Here is a 20,781-nt window from a genome sequence, read left to right on the forward strand (position 1 = left end):
AGACAAATAAAATTGATACTGATTTGTTATTTAAAGTGCTTAGTTAAGTCTAGTAACTGATTTCACCAGGAAAAGAAATCAGCATGACTCATGAATATAATGTAGAAATATAATGTAGAATATAATGTAGAAACACACACAATGAAGGATTTTATTAAGTAAAAATATGATAAAGTGGACTTGCTAACTTAATTATCAACTTTAAGATAGTGATCTTCTATCAGGATTTAAATTTAACTATGCATCCTGCCTTTGAATTAAGTCCAACAATTTTGTTCCAATACCTCTGCACAAGGGAGAAAGTAAAGACACAGAATTACTTACTTTTACAAGCTCCTGCTGAGGCCAGATCTGAATAGGTTCCACCTGCTGAGGAGTTTGAGTTTGAATGCCATATGTATTGAGAAAAACTTGAAGGCTAAACAGAGAACAGAGAGATGAGGTGGAGAGGGAAGAAGAGAGCTATTTTTAGACACTGCATTTATAGTTCAGGAAATGTGAATGAAGGAGGTAAAGGGAACAGACAATGCTAACTTGGAACATATGGTAAATTTGTTACTATCTGCAATACACCATATACACTGGAATCCGAAGGCCTCAACAGCTTCTTCCCCAAAGTATCAGGAGCTTTGGGGGCAGTCAGGAAGACAGGCAATGATTTGGTAACATCTGTAATGTGTGGGCACTAATTTCTCATATTTACATTTACATTTAAACATGAAAAGTATGTTGTATGACACTTAAGGTCACATTGATGACATGCTTGACACTGCCAAGGTTGGTTTCCATCACCATTCTCAATATGACAAACCTAAAGCAGCCATCCCCTCCCTTCCCCTCTCATCTGCACCTCATACCGTTGGCTTTCTGCTACAAGTGCTACATGAACCACCAAGTCATTTTCCAGTGGACCCTGCAAGACAAAAAAGAGGAAGGAGAGACACTGAAAAAGATTTGGTCATGGCCAGCTGTAATGAGACTCAAGGACAATATTAACTACCTCCAAGCAGTTCATTAAAGTGATGGACACCAGTTGGGTCTAAGAGCTGCCTTTCTTTTCCTGCCCATCACTGCCTACTAATCAATTTGATGGTGTGGACAGAGTACCAGAACATCAGGAAGGGAAAGTCATAAATCTCACCACCACTAGAGAGGCTAGCTTGTCAGGGCTTTTTTGAATGATGCATAAGAGTAGTTTGGGGACTGAGAGTAATTTTCCATCATTTAACTCTGAAGGGAAGAGGAGGAACTAAAAATAAAAAGCTCAATTTATGTGCTCCCCATAAAAAATGACTGTGAATTAAAACTGTTCATTTGACATCTTAACCATATATAAGGTTATTCCCTTTGCTGTTAGCCAATTTTCTTTTGGTACTTTATGTATTTCAAATTATCTTTTTTTCTAATATATAGTTCCTATATATTTGTCTATATAATTACCATTATGTTAATTAAATATTAACTGTTGGATTAAGTAGTTCCAATCAAGACAGCATTGGGTATTTGCTAGTCTTGTAGGAAGAATCACTATGATATATATTATACATATATAATTAATATATATGCTAAAATGAACCCACTTCAAGCCTGTATAAATTACCCATATTAGGGCACTCTGAAAGTACTGATCAACTCTAACCACTTCCCAGTAAGAAATCCAGCAGTCCTAATAGTATGCGGTAAAACCTTTGATTTACCATCAGTTTCTATGGGATTGCAGGCAAGAAACACTGGAATACTTATATTAGCAGTAAATATCATAAAATCAATAGGAGAGTTCCCAGAATCATCATGAAAATGACATTACAGGCAGACTGTCATTTGATTTAAGTAAATGTATAAGAGAAATATGACTTAACAATCCAGCAAAATCAAACACACCTTACAAGGTTATAAACTGATACTTGGTAAGACCTTGCAAATGACTGTTTCTCAAAACAATGAGAAAAGTTAATTATTCAGAGTCTCATTGTTATTTATTTCTAAGAACAAATAAAACCACTAAGCTGAGACCTAGTAATTAATTTGTCTTCAGAACAAAGATGCTTATGGGTTTCTTAGTAAACAGTAAGTCAAAAAATACACTCCAATACAGACATCAACAATGAAGCAGTTACAGCCTCTGACTGGTCAGCTGCTATTTTCTTTCAGAATCACAGGTGGGTTTGAAGTCACACTGTTGCCACTTGTATGTGTTTAGATCTAAACCAGCCATTATACCTTGAATCAAAATGAGTAAGTACCTAGTTAGGCTCATTAGATGACTGAGAAATCTTAACAGTACAGAAAACCAGCCTATCACAGAGTTCTGATTCAGTCATCTATCAGATGGGGCTGGGGTCTGCAACTCCAGCACTATACCCCCTCAGCCCACTCCAGCCGCAGAAAGCATTCAACAGGGGTAGTCCCACCACAACTCCTTGCCTTTCACTGTCAAAGTCAGAACCATATTTTAAAACCAATCATTATCTAAAGATTGCAAATTTGCTCTGATAACTTCCTTATCAGAAAGTAAGGTAATTAGTACTTCCTGAGTGATATTCTCTCTAATAATATAATATTTTCAACTTCCAAAGTTCCTCTCTCTCCCCTTGCTCTCTTGCCAGCCCTGTGGTACCACTATTCTCCCTTTCCCATCATTTATTCACTTACTTGACCAAGCACGTATCAATACACAAGGCTCCACATTAGACCATATTTCGGCTAATAGAGCTGTGTCTCTCCGTGAGGAGCTCAGAATCCACTAGGAGAGCTGGAGAACTGCAAGCTGTGACATATGTCTATGACATCATACAATCTTTCATGGCATTTTATTACAGTAGAGCTACCTTGTTAGGAAAACTATCTTCAGGGTATATTACATTATACAGACAGACCATACTTTACTTAAGGAATGCTTACTTTAATAGGCACATGGGTAGTTTCTAATTTTTTTGCTTCTGGGGAAGATTTGTTCTTACTTCAGAGAACTGCTAAGGCTTTTGGGAGAAAGCAAAGTGCTTCACTTACTTGACGTACAAGACAGTCACCAAGAGGGCACTACTGCTACAGCTGTCCTCAGTTATTTTTATGCCTATCCTAGGACAGCTGATTCTCTTTGGTGAGTTAAAAAATCTACATCACTCTGGTATATCAGCCATTATCATATTACATATGGCTAGTTCTTCCCTAAAACATTTTAAAGTATTTCAAAAGATTATTGCCATCTCCCTTAGTACAATAGTATGAATGTCTGTCTCCTTTCCCCCTCAAATTCAGATGCTGAAATTTTAACTCTGAAGTGAGACTTTAACCGAAAAGTAAGCCCACACTAGATACAAGTCTGCCCATTCAGGGCCCTGAGACCTGCGGCAGCTTCCAGCACCGTGAGAACATGTTGTTCATAAGATGCCCGGTTTGTGGTGTTCTGTTTCAGCAGCTGAGCAGACGAGACACTTTTCCTCGTTCTCTTCTGTTCCCTGCCTGTGCTCTGCCTTCAGGGACGGATGGCCCACATACTGAGGTCCTTTAGAATTTGTGAGCATTCACTCTATTCCTTTCCATTCTCCACAAGCCTCATTCACTCTGAAGCCTCCAATTATTATCTCTAAGCAGGTCTTTCTGTGAGTTCTAGTTTTCAACTTGCTTTTTAGTTTCAGTTCCCACAACTTACTTGTTTTATGGATGTTTTTCTCTAGGTTCTTTTTAAAGTGAGTTTTAAAACTTGACTCTCCATTAACCCAACCCTCATTCCAAATAGGTTTTTATTACAATTATTTAATTGGTCACTGTCTCTCAGTGCCTCAGAGTCATCTTTGAGACTTCACCCTTTAAATCCAATTTCTACAGCAGTTTTCTGAACTGAAAAATAACATCAGCTAATACTTAAAATACCACTTTGTGTATAAGAACCATTTAAGTGCTTAACAAACTATTATTTCTACCTTAAAGATAAGAAAATAATGAGGCCCAGAAACCTTAGCCAACTAATATTCAAGAACACAAAGCTAGCGAACATCAAAACTAGAATTCAGAGCCAAGAAGTCTGACCCCAGAATCTGGGCCCCTAACAATTCACTTGTCCTGCCTTTACAAGGAACACAGAAAGGGCAAATTTGGAGACTGAAGAAATCAGTCTCATAGAATCCCAGCTTGTCACCTTCAGTCATGATCTTGGTCATCTAACAGGAACCTTAAACTTACCCTGACAAAACCAGATGTATTCATGGCCAACTTTAATTCCACATATCCTCAAAACATTCTTTATTCTTATGAAGCTCACATTATGAATTCTCTCTGGTCAAAAAAATATGGTTCCCTTTTTCCCTCTTTAAGCCCCATGATCAATAATAACTTAAAAAAAAAATTGTCAGCACATTTAAAAAACCTTATCATGGGTTTGGGGTATAGCTCAGAGGCAGAGCACACGTCTTGAATGCATGAGGCCCCAGTGTTTGATCCAAGCACCACAAAAAAAACAATATTTATACAACCATATCAATGTCAGTAAATGGCAAGGCTGGGATTCAAACCAGTCTAGCCTATTTCTTAGACCATTACAGTGTGCTATGTGCATCTCTAATGTATTGCTAACTCAACAGTAAGTCCCATTAGCTCTGCCCATCCTCCTTCACCCCCACATACCCTCAATAAGTTACAGCCCTCCATCTGCACTGTCACTAGCATCCTACTCAAAGGCTCCACGATCCTGTACTTGGTCAACTAACTGGTCTATCTACCCCAACCTTAACTCTGCCATTCATAACCTCCACCCTACAGACAGGTATTTAGAAAGTAGAAATCCATCCTTTATAACTGGCATCCCACCCCACCCCACATGAATACCACACAAACTCTCTAATGGTTTCCTGTCACCTGTCAGACAAGAACCAAACTGCTTTAAGGTCCTTCCCACTCCAGTTCCTGCCCACCTCATTCTCTCTCTTCTGTCCCACCATGCTCCAGCAACCCCCGGGGTCTCTCTGCCCCTTGAACATGGCAGCTGGGTTCCTATCACAGGACTTTTGCAGTGGCTGCACTTACCTAGAATGCTTTTCCTACAGCTTATTGGATGAATGTCTTCTAATCACATGGGTCCAACCATGATTCCTCATAGGGTCTTCTCTTTCCTCTACAGCTAACCCCACTTTCCCCAGGACTCTCCAGCTTCTCTGGTCCACTTTACCTTTAGGTCTACCTTAAAGGTCCTGTAGGCCCCAGAAACTGTGTTACATTATTTATTGTTATTCAACAGCAGAAAGCAACTCCTTGAGAGCAAGGACTTGAAGCTACCTTATGTGTACTGCTCTGCTCCATAGCCATTAGTGCTTGAAAAATGACTGCCCAGGAAAGTCCTTCAATTCAGTGTTCATCTGTAATATTAGGTCTACCACATGTTCAAATTAAAAATGACATCATGTAAAATATTCAGAAACTTTGATTTACTAAACAAATGATATTTATACTATTGTTTTTCATGTGACTCCAGAAGTCACCTTTATTTCAATCAGTCTTTACTTACTCATCTATAATTGGAAATAATAAAAGTCTACTTCAGGATTGGGGATACAGCCAATTGGTAGAGCACTTGCTCAGCAAACACATGACCCTAGACTCAATCTCCAGTGCTGAAGAAAAAAAAACCAGAAAAACTAAAACAAAATATCTACTGTATATAATTATGATGACTACACACACATTTAACACTGGAATCCAAGACCACTAATTCTACCACACATCTGATGCCACTCCAACAGCTTCCTTGGTGTTTTGCTTCACACAGCCCTCTATCAGTCTTCTGTACTTTAGAGCCAAGTTTTTTTTTTTATATCATTAACTTGCATGAAGGAGGCAGCCAATTGTTGAATAAATGAAGAGAAAAATGATGAGTAAAAGAATGGATATTCCTATGCAGTGTTTAGGACATCCATTCTCTACTCCAGCCAGTGTCTCTCAAATAAAGCTAAAACTCTAGAAGGACTTTTACAACCTAGATGTGACCTTCTCCTCCCTGTTTATATTAGAACACTTCACTAGAAAACACAGTTCAAATCGCCCATCTCAAGTTTCTGCCTGCTGTCTTCATGTTAGGACTGCAAGTCTCTCCTATCTATTCACATCCTGACTCCTTTGAGTCAGTATCCTCTAAAACACCAGAGTGGTCGTGTTATTTTCCATCTCTGCTAGCAAAAGCAGGTTCCGAAAGTTACTGAGCACTAATCACAGACTACTTTAGGCCATTTCTAGAAGGGTTAGCAGCCTATAGAATGTTTATGAGTGGTCTACGTAATGACAGACTAGAAGGACCCTTTTTTACACGAGGAATGGATGTAATAACTTGGTATCCATTTCATGGCTTGGAAGATAAACGTTTAGTATTCCTGATTGCAATATACAAATCCTAAACATACACAGCAAATGTTTGCAAATATCGGGCTGGAGAGATGGCTTAGAGGTTAAGAGCACTGGTTGTTCTTCCAGAGGTCCTGAGTTCAATTCCCAGCAACCACATGGTGGCTCACAACATCTCTAGTGGGATCTGATGCCCTTTTCTGGCATAAAGGCATGCATGAAGATAGAACACTCATACATAAAATAAATAAATAAATCTTATAAAAATGTTTGCAAATATAAAAAGGGTTATTTTTAACTATAGGAAATAATCATATCTAAATATATATACGTTTATATAAACAACCATGTTAATCATGATAATTACTGTTAACCCATAGTTGAAAATATTCGTTAAACATTTTTATGTCTATAAATAAAACCAAGCTGCATCTTGTTCTTACATTTTCCACCTTGATAACAAATACATTTAACATTAATTTACAATATTAACCATTTTTTAAGTAGATAGAAGAACATTTATGGAATGCCTTGCCCATCAGCTGGGTACTACCTAGATTAAAATTGCAACTCATCTTGCTTAAAATCTGAGATGCTAATTAAGACACTGCATGTACATCTGTCTAAATTCAAGCTTTTAAATTACTCAAATCAGGCCAAAGTAGTAGCAGGGGAAGATATGCACCTGGGAACTATAAATAAACAGTATAATAAAGTTTCAAGGATGTTCAGAGAAACCATAATGCAGTGTGTCCCCAGACTTTTCTCTCTCTGATTCTTTCATTTATCTAATGCTTTTCTATAGACAATTCACCCATAAGACACAAAAAATTTTAAATTATAAAAGGTTTTCTGTAATGTCTAACAATTGCATCTCCACTCACCTAGTTTACCATCATCTCACAAACAGGAAATTTCAATGATTATTTATACCTCTTTCTAGAGTTAGCCCATGCCTATAAAGCAGGTGAGAATATACAGAAACATAGAATACTCCTGGTGCTTTTCTCCACTTAATGATTATATTTCATGGTGTTCTTTTCATGTTACCACACAGAATATAGAACATGTCTTCATGTTCATTTTATTTAGTAATCCATTTTATAGCTGTCCCATGCTGATTAATAAATACTATCTCACATTTTTAACCACTTAAGAGAAGCCAACCTATTGCCCTGAAATCTCTGGAAATAGTTGTGCTTACATAGTGGTACCATTAAACAGCAGGTGTTAATTTTGCTTTTAAGAGCTAAATACTCAACCTAACTCATTCAAGGCGTTGATCATCACCACTGGATTGTGTGAGTCACGAGAAAACTGAGAAGAGATCAACAGACCCAACTTTGAGGAGGAAATGTGGCCCCTTTTTTCAAGATGATGGCATGGGAAGATACACAGCTGTGTGCTGAGATGAAGCCACATATACATAGCCAAGAAGAATGGACAGCTGAATTAAAAAAAACATCAACAATTTCCAGAATTTAAAATCCTGAATCATGACATGACACTAGTAGAATTCAGGTGTTTCTGGTACATGGACTGCTCTCACCCAATGTGAGGTTGAACTGTTGACCTTGTGTACATCCTACTTCACAAATGAGTCTGTCAGATACGCTGAAGATGATGCACCACCACCGCCCAGCTTTTGCTATGGCTCTAATAACTCTGACCCCCAGGCAACTTTATTAACATACAAATCACATTTTAGTATAAATAAAATACCACTATAGCTGTGCAGTAGCAATTTATTCACAGAAAGTGCAGCTTTCTGATAAGATGAGTCTTGTTATTTCACTGCTAATTTTTGTCTTCTGTTATGGCTTTAGAATGTTAATGTTTTGAATGTTAGTATGTCTCAAGAGCCTGCTACATGCCATGTGTTACTCAGCATTCTGTTGTATGTTCTCATGACAATGTTTTAAAAATTAGGAAACTGGCACTGAGAGAGAGACTATGGAATTTCTCCAAAGTCACACATCTCATTGGTAGAAGAGAACTTGGCTGAAGTTATATATCAAGGGCTGAAGTCATAGCATATAGTTCACAAATCATGTGCTGCTGCTACTGTATTTTATACTAAACAGAGTTCTCTAGAGATTGAGAACTCACACATGCACATTCATATGGAGAGGGGCAAGGGAAGAGACAGAAGTGGAGAAGAGAATCATTGTAAGGAAGTAGCTTGCACGAAGGAAATGGGATAAATTCCAAGGTGTACAGGGTTTGGTGACAAGCTGTTATCCTGGATGGGTTTTCATCAACTTGACACAGCTACAGTGATTTGGGAAGACAGAGACTCAATTGAGAAAAATGCCTCTATAAGGCTGGCCTATAGTCAAATCTGTCAGGCATTTTCTTGATTAATGATATGGGAGGGCCCAGCTCACTATTGGTGGTGCCACTCCTGGGTAGGTGGCGCTGGGTTGTACAAGAAAGCAGGCTGAGCAAGTCATGAGAAGCAATCCAGTAAGCAGCCTTCCTCCATAGCTTCTGCATCAGTTTCCTGCCTCTGGGTTCTTACAAGCTCTCACCTCTATGGACTGAGATGTGGAAGTGTAAGTAAATCCTTTCCTTCCCAAGTTGCTTTTAGTCATGATGTTTATCACAGCAATAGAAACCCTAACTAAGACAGCAGGACTCAGGAGGCAGTATCTACAGTTCTAGCTGGAATCTAAAGTGATGGTGTAGCCCAGTGCAAAGGCTGAAGACCTACTATCCATGAAGAGCCGCAAGGCAAACAAACAGCCTATGCCCCAGGTATCTCCACCAGGAGAACCCTGCCCTTACTTAGAAGGGTGGTCTTATTCTGTTGAGGCCTTCAAAAGCTAGAAGTGGTCGAGACACAACAGGTGAGGCAGTCAGGTTGACTTCCTGTTTGGACTTCAATATTAATTTCATTCAGAAACCCCTCATTAAAACATCCAGGATAATTTTCCAAATATCTGGGCAGTCTGTGGTCTTAGTCTTAAGACACATAAAATTAGCCATTATGTGCTTACAGGGAAGTGTAACATTGGTGGGGACAGGTGGAATGGTGTCAAGTCCCACCAACAGCCACTTGGGATAAGGTTTTAAGATAACTTCAAGTACTGCCTGTAAAACACACACTGTTTTCTAAATCTGCTTTTGAGAAAACATAATTTTTTAGAGCTTATCAATTAAATAAAAAATCGGTTCTATTAAATAATCTATATAGTATGGAAAACTTACAATTCTTATTTCTGCAACACTGCCCTGAACTTTGACGTAATTCACTTCATTTTTAATATGTTCTATGCTGCATGAAATAATCTACGGTGATTGGCCTTTTACTGAAATAAAGGCAAGAGAAGAAAGAGAGGAAGAAGAAAAAAAGTGAGTCAGCAAATAAAGGCAAGGCCAGATCTGTCTCCAAGGCAGTACATCTGCAGCCCCTGCCTTCTGCTCTGGGGTCACAGACACCCATCTATGCTCATTAGCACTCAGCAGTAGGTCTTGCCAGCATTCCGCATTTCATCATTATGTGCAGTCTTCAGCAAAACCTCATTAGCTGAAGAAACCTAGCAGACACTTTGTCCATCTCAATTCCAAAGGAGATGTTGCACCACAGTGTTGCCTCCAAGGAGCTAAGGAACAGGCTACAAAATGAACAGGCACACTCAGTCTATGATGAGGGGCGTCTTGTTCTGACATTCCCAGGTAGGTCAAGGCAACAACCTGGAATGCCCAATAGAAATAAAAGGAAAGTAAATAGAAGTATCAGAGATAAGAGTGTCAAGCATATTTAGAAGGCTAAAACTGGCTTAAAAATAGAGCTAGTCAGGGAGAAATAGCCTGAAGGGCCCATCTATTTATATATTAGCTTAGTGATTCTCTACAATTTCACTTAAAAGTTAAAAAATAATTTTAAAAAGTATCGGTGGCTCCCAGATACAGTTTCCAATGTCTGAATGAACAGGCAAAGCTTGCTGACACTTCTTCCAGGGAATGCAATTACCTTACAGGAGAACACCAGGAACTTTGACATAAAAAATTGATTTTTAAAACAGTTTTTACCTCCTTCAAAAGCACTTTCTGTCACTGGATGCTTCCATATACTTATCTTAAAGAAAGGACAGAACTAAAGGTCTTGCCTCCTTCCTAGAAACAACAATAGAGCAGCTACACGCCCCAGCTGGAGAGCCCAACCCATGGTATTCACAGCTTTGAACCCATCCAAGGGAGGACAAATACTGAGAAACCAACAGGACAACAACAGGAAAACCAGCCTCCCTCAGGTACATCTGTGACTGGAGATGGAGGGGGAAGCAGCTGGAAGGGCCAGTCCCCAAGGCTGGTCATCTCCCTCCTGAGTTTCTGTGTCATTAGAAGGACTCCATGTTGTGATTGACAACCAAAGAAAGATCCCTAGTGTTTGACAAGGAAGCCAGGCTTAGAAGCATGAGGTAAAAAAGTAGCAAGGACAGCAGGCAGGCTTGTTTTAGGTTTCTCCTCTGCGTGCTTATACTCACTGCATCAGTTCTCTGGTGCCTGAGTTAAAAATGTTGGCTTCTCTCCTAGCACAGTGGAAGAGGTGAGAGAATTCTATGCGAGAGGTGAGAAAGGAAAAAAGAGTTTGGGGAACACTTTGTTTTTAGGGGAGAAGACACTCAAACACAGCTGCAGAATCAGGTAAATCTGTAAACTGAAGAGAGCTAGAAATCGGAAGAACAGAAAAGCTAGACAAGGATGGTAGTGTATATCTTTAATCCCAGCACTCAGGAGGCAGAGGCAGGTGGATCTCTGTGAGTTCGAGGCCAGCCTGGGTTACAGAGTGAGTTCCAGGACAGTCAGGGCTACACAGAGAAACACTGTCATTAAAAAATAAAATATAATAAAATAAAATAAAAAATATGCAACAGTTTAAAGCTGGAGGAAAAGGGCTAATGAGGTGCTTACTGCCAAACGATGACCTGAGTTGGCCCCACAGGATCCACGTGGTGGAAGGAGTGTGAGCACAGTCTCACAAGTTGTCCTCCAACCTCCACGTGAGCACCATGGTACATGCGCCCTCTTGCAAGAAATGAATGTAGTTTAAGAAGTTTGAAAGTTGGATGAAAGAAGAAGGGCAAGTTAATGCCTAGTGAGGGGCTTTCCTAACCTTGGAGAACTCAAAGAACCCTGCAGTCATAACTAGAGGCAGGGCCTCAGTGCACACTAGGATTTAGTATCTGCTTTGAATTTTATTTTATAAACCTTTCTGAGAACGTAAAGGTCTGCCTTTCACTTTTAATAATTTTAACTTAAGAAATATAAAGAAGGACTCATAGTGTGCAACATGTACTTCATATTCTTGGGGTGACTTCATAGCTTTTCAGTCCCCAGTAGACAGTATGATGAGAAGGGTCATGACGAGCATTCACTGTCCCTTCCAGCTCATATTTATAAATAATCACAGGCTCCCACAATAGAAGACCTTTGTAAGTAAGGCTGGGAAACATGATGGCCAAAACCAAAATACACAAAATATAAATATTTGCTGAAAATTCAGGAAGATTCCTGAAGTCATAGGAAAATGATATGAACTACATGAATATGCAGCCTTCTAGGTTCTAAACAATTTTCAAACAAATATTATTAAGCATTAAATTTGGGCATTTATAATCCAATATTTATGAGCAAGAATACACAAAAATAATGTAATCTGAGAAAGGACAATAAACAAGCCATATCTGAACCAAATCAAAACTATCAATAAAATATTATTTATTAGCAGAGCTAATTTTTAGTGAAACTAAAACTACAGTTTAAAAATCTGCCTGAGCTAAAACAATGGCTCACACATATATGAGTACCATCTTAATTACAAAGAGATTTAAGAAAACTGACAGCTAAAACAATAAATCAAGTTTAACATACCCTAAAATAACAATGTTCTCCACTTCATGAGGATGGGGCTTCCTCACTATTACTCAAAATTCTTTATCAATTCAAATCTTCACTCATCATTTACAAAAGACACCAACAACATGCAATCCAAAAATATTATCAACTTATAAGACGTAACAGGCAAACTTCCTGTGTTCTTAGAGAGCTAAAGTAAACAGGGCACTTTCTAGTTCTGAACCACAGAAAGTATGTTGGTTTTATCTTCTACTGGTTGATACTGAGTATTTTACTCTCTTGCTACAAAAACACTGTTAGTTATTGGTGTGAGAGACGCAGCAATGTGAACTATACTGTTTAGGAGGTTTTATCACAGGTGTAATGAGGGAACGGAGAATGCAGGAAAATGATACCAAATTCACATTTCCCACCACATGTCAAAAGGCCCTACATTAGTACGTCTGGGGTATAAGCCTGTATCTGCTACCTTTGTGACCTTAGAGATGTCATTTCTCTTTCAATTTCCATGTCAATTTCCCAACTTAAAAAATGAAAGGCTCTACCAAAGGTCTTAATAGTCTATCATGCCTATAATATGATATAGGCAATGAGCCTAAGGATATTGCACATGATTCTGAATTTTCTTAATGGAAGGAGAAAAATAATTCCCTTTCTGTTCCAGAGATGAGTAGCTCAATGGCTTACATAGGCATTTAAAAAGAGAGAGAAAAGACCAAGCCAAAACTCCATCTTCAATTCTAGGTTTGCAACAATACATTTTAGGGAAGTTTACTGACAGTGGCTTTCATTTTTTATAAAACTATACATCTAAATTGTTTTATAATCTCTTGCCTTGTTTTTAGGAGCTATATAGTATAAAGTATTTTATTTAGGAGTAGTGGGGTATTGAGTAAATAGAAATCATCTAATGAAAAGCAAGTCACATCAATAGTTTTAAAATGCTATAGCAGTATTTTTTTTTACAGCAATAAACATCAGACTGTGGTTGGTTCCTATTAGGACCAACTTGTAGAAATGATTAACGGTTATCTGGTAAAGGGAATCTTGATGTGATGGTTAATCTTCATTGTTAACTTGGCCTGATTTGGAATCACCTAGGAGACACTGCTGGGCATGCTGAAGGTGTTTCCAGAGAGGATTAGCTAGGGAAGGAAGATCCACCCTGTGTGGTTAGCACCGTTAGATGGGCTGGAGTACAGGACTAGACAAGAACAAAAATGGAGAAAGCTGAAATTAGCCTTCATCTGTTTCTCTTTCATGAATGAATGAAATGTGATCAGACATCTAACATGATGCCACCAAGCTAGAGTAGCCTCACTGCCACATCTCCCTTCGGTGGACAGTACCCCAAACCGTGAGCCAAGATGAACATTTCCCCCTAAAGCTGCTCTTGTCTGTTATTTTACCATATAAACACAAAAAGTTACTAATGCACTTGCTATGGAGTCAAATGAGGAAGCATTACACAGACATTTAAAGTAATATACAAAAAAAATAGTAATTGAGTATTAAATGTGTTAATGATTATAAAACAGACTATCTAATAAGGCTATAACCACAAAGTAAGAAAGCTTGCATATATCCACATATTTGTAAATACAACATTTTCTCCCAGACTTATCAAGATTTTTTTCATTTCTTACACATGCAATTTGAAATAAAATAAAAAATAATACTTATTTAGCTCTTACAATGCATCACACATTTTCTTAAGTGTACATACATTGCCATTTATGACACTTTAGTCAGGAGTTATTATTTCTATACAACAGACAAAGAAAGGGTTAGAGAGATTAAATTGTTCAAGGCCATAGTTAAAAATGGAAGAGACAGGCTAGGTTTAAAGGATGCAAAGAACACATTGCATCATTTCCTCAAATGTGTACTCACATGCATTTGCATACACACACACACACACACACACACACACACACACACACACACACACACTCACATGCTTGGTGCTTAATCTTCAGGAAGATAAATCATAGAGAATTTACTTTTCTTTTTTGAGACAAGATTTTAGTCAGTTCGAACGTACCAGTGATTAACTCCAAAAGGATTAAAAAAAAAAGAACAAGAAAAAACAATTTCTTTGGCATCACTTAACCAAGAACGAGTCCAGATCTGAGTTCTCAACTTCATGCTCCATGTGTCTTCCTGCCTTTGGCTGCTGTCTGAGTCTGAATCTGTGCCTGCCTCAAGGCTGTCTGGTGAACCCCTGTGTCTGTGCATGACTGTGTCCCTAACAAAGGGTTTCCCTGTGTGTGTCGCTAACGAAAGGCTTCACCCTATCTTTATGAACAGCAAAGAAAGCATCACATGGGGGGGGGAGATTGGAATATTTTATAGAAATATTTAACAGAGTTTTACAAGGGATAAACTCATTGATTCCAAAGGACACAGATAACAAACAATATTATAAACATCATTGTTTATTAAGCAATATCCAAATGTGTTCAACATTATCCATTTATGGTAGGTATTCATTCATTTTGGAAGGCTGCTTTTATCTTCTGTATTTGCTGCTTTCAGCAAATGATACACATTCATCACCTTGGGTCAGGGGCATGGAAGAGGATATAATTTAAGACTAGAGCTGTGCATTAGCTTAGGTTGTAAGAGCTAATGACAAGGGAAATCCAAGACAAGTCAGGCTGACTGTTTCACTGTTCTCTTAAGACAAATTAAACAAATATATTGAGGCTGAGCACAGTGGTGCACACCTTTAATTCCAGCACTCAGGAGGCAGAGGCAGGTGGATCTCTGTGAGTTTGAGGCCAGCCTGGTCTACATAGTGAGCTCTAGGATAGTCAAGGCTATATATATAGATCCTATCTCAAACAAAGAAACAAACAAAACAAAACAGAGGTTGAGTACACAGTAGGATCTTAGCCTTAAATCTTAAGTGATCCCAAGATGTATTATTAGCTCTGGCTTTGATGTCAAGTAAAAGTTCCAGTCTCTTAGAAAGGAAGAGATATTTTCATAATATTGCCTCACCACACAAGGTCTCACTGTGTATCCCTGGCTGGCCTGGAACTCGATGGGTAGACTAGGGTTGCTTTGAACTCACTGAGCACTGCCTATCTCTGCCTCTGCTGTGATTAAAGGCATGCACCTCCATGCTTGGCCTCATACAGAATTTTATGTATTTATATTTTAAGGAAACAAAGCAGAAATAATCCCTCTCCTGCCTTATGAATATGAAAAGCAACAAGTATGTATTTTTAGCCTAGACCTATGTAAATATGTATGTAATGTAGTTAAGTATGTTACTGACCCCCCACCCCCACCCCAAATCATGCATTTAAAACTTGGGGAAAAAAGCTCGTATGACTAAAACACATTCTCTGAGCACTGGCCTTTTTCAGAAGATCATCAGAACAGATCTGCTCCCTTTACTTGTCATTTTAAATGTGCTAATCCACCTCTCAGACTGAGAGCTGGGGCGGCACAGTATGAAAAAGGGAATTCTCTCAAGTATCTCTCAGCACACAATATCTGCTCCACCATGACTATGCTACAACGATGAAATACTGGCTCAAAGAACTCATCAGAAAAAAATAGTATTCACCAAAATAGTGGCCTAAACACCTTGAATCCCAATGGCCTCATAAGGGAAAAGTCACTGCTCAGGGAAGCAGATGCTCCCAATTCTCTGGACTCCATACATAATGTGTACAATTAAATAAAGTAAATAGAAAATCCACCTCATGGGGTGGCTTCTGGGAAGGGCCTGCTGCATGGGGGCAGCCTGACCAACTTGGCTGCTATCTGGGCCCAGATCTAGTGCTTCGAATTGGTCAACCCCAACACGTACTCCATCTATGAGCTGTTGTACTGCAAGGAGGGGCCAGTGTGCTGCAGAACCAGACCCAGGGGCACATCATTGCCACAGAAGATGAAAACCTGAAGCATGGTTGTGATCAAAGAAGTCTTGGCCATAGTCCAGTATTTATGGTGCTTCAGAGAGCAGAGACATTGAGCTAGACCAATGACTTGGGGCAGTAACTATTTGCATGCAGACCTGTGTGGGCAAAAAATATACCGAGTGACGCTCTGCAGTTTCCAATGCCACTGCGATGAACGAATTTGCGGTGGAAGGGTGAGAAGGATGGCGGAACGGAGCAGTGCCTGTGTGGTGGAGGGAGGCTGAACCATGTCGAAGTCTGAGGCCTAAGACACAGCCTGCAGGACATGTTGGTGTGCTTGGCCTGCACTGCCCCCAAGGCCATGCTGATGTCTGTGTCTGTGCTGCTGTGGTGGGGAAGTGGGGTGAGTATGTCTGGGTCCTTGGTCCTGCTGTAGCTGGGGGCTGTGTTGATGTCCATGGCTTGTGTTACTACCGAAGGCCATACAGATGTCCATGGTTTATGTTGTCACCTGAAACCATGTGATGTCTGTAGCAAGTCCTGATGCCTGAGGCCATGTTATGTCTGTGGGCTTGGATGCCACTGGGGGCCATGTAGATGTGACTTCCCTGTGCCTGAAGTCCACAGCATGTGCTGATGCTGGAGGCCATGTTGATGTCCATAGTTTGTACTGTCGCCAGATACTATGTGGAAGTCCATAATTCATGTTCCTGCCAACTATAAATGACAAGGAAGCTTCTTCTGGAGTGGTATCGACTCCAGACTCACAGTTGAGAAAGAGACATAGAAGGGTTCTGTGATTACCAACCCCCCAAAAGTAACAACTAGACAGGAAGCCATCAAAGAGAACTCTTAAAAATTGTGATAAGGATGCTGAAGTGTAGCTCTCTGAAATAGATGGCTACTGGCGAGTGATAGGCACTTGTGAATCCCCAGTAGTAGGCTTCTCAGCCAACACAATAAGCCAGATCAAATCCAACTGAAAGTCCAGGTTTAATGAGCCAAGCACTCTTGGGTGACTCTCAAGCCCCCCAGAAGTGAGGCGGGGGAGGGAGGAGGCAAGTCAAAGGACCGGAGCTTAAATACCTTGTAGGTGTGGTCTTGAGCATTTCTGGGGAAGGAGCCACTGCTTGGCAGGCTTTCTGAGAAGGGCAGGGTTTGGAATGGAGGGTGGGGGGGAGGATGAGGTGGAAGCGGTGCTTCTAAATGAACAATGGGGTGAGGACAGAGAAGGACTCAATTTTCTTTAAGGGGATGATCAATGGAGAGTTTGACCATGCTGCAGTGACTATATGGACAATATAAACTGCACTTTCTTAAAAAAAAAAAAAAAATCTTTTTTAGGGGGTGGACCTAGGAGGACTGGGAAGTAAGGGTGAAGGGGTGCATTATGTGAAATTCCCAAATAAACAATAAAAATATTATGTTAAAAAAAGTAAAGAGAAAGCAGGGTTTGGTGCCACACGCCAATAGTTGTAGCATTTAGGAATCTGGGAGATAGCGGCAAGAGGAAGAGGAGTTCAAAGTCATCTCCTGCGACATAACCAGTGTAGGGGCAGCCTGAGCTACATGAGAAAGAAAAGAAAGACAAGGCAAAAGGAAAGGAGGGAGAGGAAAGTTCCAGGTAAAGCTAATACATGTATTCATGAGGACATTCACCGTTTCTGTTCCCCAGAGTAAGATGTCAGCAATGACCATTAAAACAGTGCCAGGCCCCACTGTTCACTGTGTATCTTTATTTTAGACCATAAATCTTATTTCCTTAGTTGGATCTATTTCCACTTTTATATTTAATCCATGACTAAAGGAAATCTCCATCTTACAGATGATTTTATTATATATCATGCTTATTATGGAGACTTAGTTTTAGTAAGTTCAGTAGGTTAATTAGAATGATGTTATTAGAAGCTCTCTTTAAACATGCAATTCAACTTTCTTAGATCTGAAGTTTTTAATCAAGGTATTTAGCGTTTAATAGGCTCTAGTACAAATAATGTTGATAAGAGAGTCACATTTCCTTTGAGAATACAGAGAATTACCTGAGGCTAACCCTTGCATGGCTGTGGCCTAGCCAGCCTGAGTTTTCAGAAACATTGTAGATGCCTTGACTATTTTAGTCTATTTTATTATGATAATCGTAAGAATTTCTATGCTCTATTAATCTTTACTCCTACACATATAGGTAAATAAATTTAGCTTTTTGGTCCCACTGGAACACCTTACTTCATGCCAAGCTAACAGAATTAATTTGTTTTGTTTCTTGGAAGGAGAAATTATGTCTAAAACTGGTTAACTATTTGAGGCCATATTGATGAACCAATCCAAATAAAGTTGAGTCATATGCAAATATTCCTAAATCATCCAAGATTAATAAACCTTTTAAAACTGAACAGACTTGACAGAAGACTCTAAGAAGGGTAAGAGTTGTACATTCCATTGGAGAAGTGTTATATAATTTGTATACTAAATGATGAGGCCATATAACCTTTTTTTGCGAGGCAGCAAACTCAACTTTCTGCACAGACGGCCTTCTGGCCATGTGACTGCTCCTTAACACTCTATAAACTACCTTCACAAGAACTGCTCAAAGTTTACTGAAAACCTAGACCATAGAAGACAGCAACACAAGCGCTGGAAGGATGTCCTCCATTACATTAAACAAACAGAAGGGGCAAGAGAGATGACTCAGCAGCTAAGAGCACTGACTGTTCTTCCAGAGGACCGGGTTCAATTTCCAGTACCCACATGGCAGCTCACAACTGTCTGTAACTCCAGTTCCAGGGTATCTGACACCCTCACACAGATAAACACATAGGCAAAACACCAATGCACATAAAATAAAAATAAATAAAGTAAAAACAAAACAAAAACAACATTAAGCAAACAAGCGTATACTACCTCCAGTCCAGCTAGATGCTCCAGCAAAGAGCATCCTTCATACTCCAGCATTTGTCAAAGGCAGAGGGATGTGGGTCTGGATTGCTTCCTAGCAGACACTTGGCTCAAGAATGAGGCTAGCCAGGAAAAACCTCCCAATTATACTCTATACTTCTTACTGGGGAGGAGACTACTTAATGTCTGAGAATAATCAGCACATTTATTGTACTATAAACAATCAGATAATGAATCACTCCAGGCACAAAGCAAAATAACTACCAGGAAGAGATGGGAACACCACATTAACGAAAAGTACAAAATTATTTTGAAAATTATGCTTAGTGAAATGATCAAGAAACAGAAGAATGACTACGTGTGATTCTGCCTCCACCATTGCCTATAATAGGCAAATTCAGAGACAGAAAGTATGCCAGGGTTTACCAGGGGTGGAGGAAGGAGGGAGCAGTCATTAAATGGGTTTCATTTTTGTGGGAGATGGAGATTATTATAAAGTTTTTATATGGACAGTGGTGACAGATATAAAATATCGTCAACATATTTAAAGCCAATATATTTTTTGCTTTATGAATGGTTAAAATGATGAGCATTGTATATATTTATTCTACATAGAAACGTGTGTTAGAAATGACTGTTAAGATTCAACAGGTGATGACGACTGGAGATAAACATGCAGAGAAAGGAGCTGGACTCCTACCTTATATCAGATACAAAACTAAGTAAAAATGGACAACACACCTAGATTTAAGGGCTAATACTTCAGAATTATTAGAAGAAAAGGTAGGCATAAGTCACAAGCTTATAATTTTGGACTAGGCAATGGCTTTTAGCCCTGACACTAAAAGCAAAAGTAACTGAAGAAAAACTAGGCTTCTTCAAAATTTAAAATGTATGTGCTCTGAATGACAATGAGAAAGTGGAACGATAGTTTACCAAATGGGAGAAAATGCTTGCAGTTTCATAAAGGAATCATCTAGGACACAGAAAGAGGTTTTGTCACTCAATTGCCAGCAACATATGAAAATATGATTAATGTTTGTAACTGGGGGAATGTGAATCAAAACATGTAGATACAAGTTCACCACCACACCACCCTAAAGTCTAGGAAATAAGTATTAGTACAGATGCAGAAAAATGGAAACCTTTGTTGTACACTAGAGGAAATGCAAAATAGTGTAGTCACATGGAAGAAAGTCTGGCAATTCCCCAAGAGTTCATCTGAGAAGTATATGATCCAGCAATTTCATTCTTAGATATATACCCAAGAAAAATGAAGACACATGAAACAGGGTGCCTGCATTCGGAGACCGGCGGCAGCATTGTTCATAATGGCCGAAGCTCAGAAACAACTCACATGTTCATAGACAATATAGACCATATACTTAAAATGGCATGTTGTTCTACAATAAAAGGAATGAAGTGTTATTAAGTGCTGTCACAGGTATAAAACTTAAAAATGTTATGCTGAGAAAAATGCCAGTCACGAAATACTACAGATCATACAAATAGGGCAAAACCGTACAAACAAAATTGTTGAGGGCAGAGAGGGGAGAGCACTGAGACAGGAGAATGACTAAAAGGGCAGAGTTTCTTTTTGGAGCAATAAAAAAGTAAAACTGATTTTAGCAAGTACAGTGTAAAAACCATTGATTGCACACTTTAAATTAGTGAGGTGTATAAGTACAAATTATACATTAAGCTGTTAAAAATACTTTAAAATGATATTATTAGTATTTTGAAAAATAATTTTGAAGAAAGGTCAAGGACACAAAACCCTTCTTTAGTCATCAGAAGACATAAATTATCCATTTAAAAA

The 20,781-nt window shown here is 39.0% G+C and overlaps 1 protein-coding gene across 4 annotated transcripts in view; it reads right to left on the reverse strand.

The window, feature by feature from the left end:
- Positions 1–20,781, reverse strand: part of Phkb (phosphorylase kinase regulatory subunit beta) — a 207,849-nt gene that overhangs the window by 47,944 nt on the left and 139,124 nt on the right. For all 4 annotated transcript variants that reach the window (XM_052729028.1, XM_052729030.1, XM_052729031.1 and 1 more), the window contains 2 exons: positions 858–913; positions 325–418 (listed from right to left, as the gene is read on the reverse strand). In XM_052729028.1, the coding sequence (XP_052584988.1) occupies positions 325–418; positions 858–913 (150 nt within the window). The remainder of the gene's footprint in view (positions 1–324; positions 419–857; positions 914–20,781) is intronic.

Source organism: Peromyscus californicus, unplaced genomic scaffold (genome assembly GCF_007827085.1).
Source record: "Peromyscus californicus insignis strain IS unplaced genomic scaffold, ASM782708v3 Scaffold_8__1_contigs__length_139910024, whole genome shotgun sequence".
In the NCBI taxonomy this organism is placed as follows: domain Eukaryota; kingdom Metazoa; phylum Chordata; class Mammalia; order Rodentia; family Cricetidae; genus Peromyscus; species Peromyscus californicus.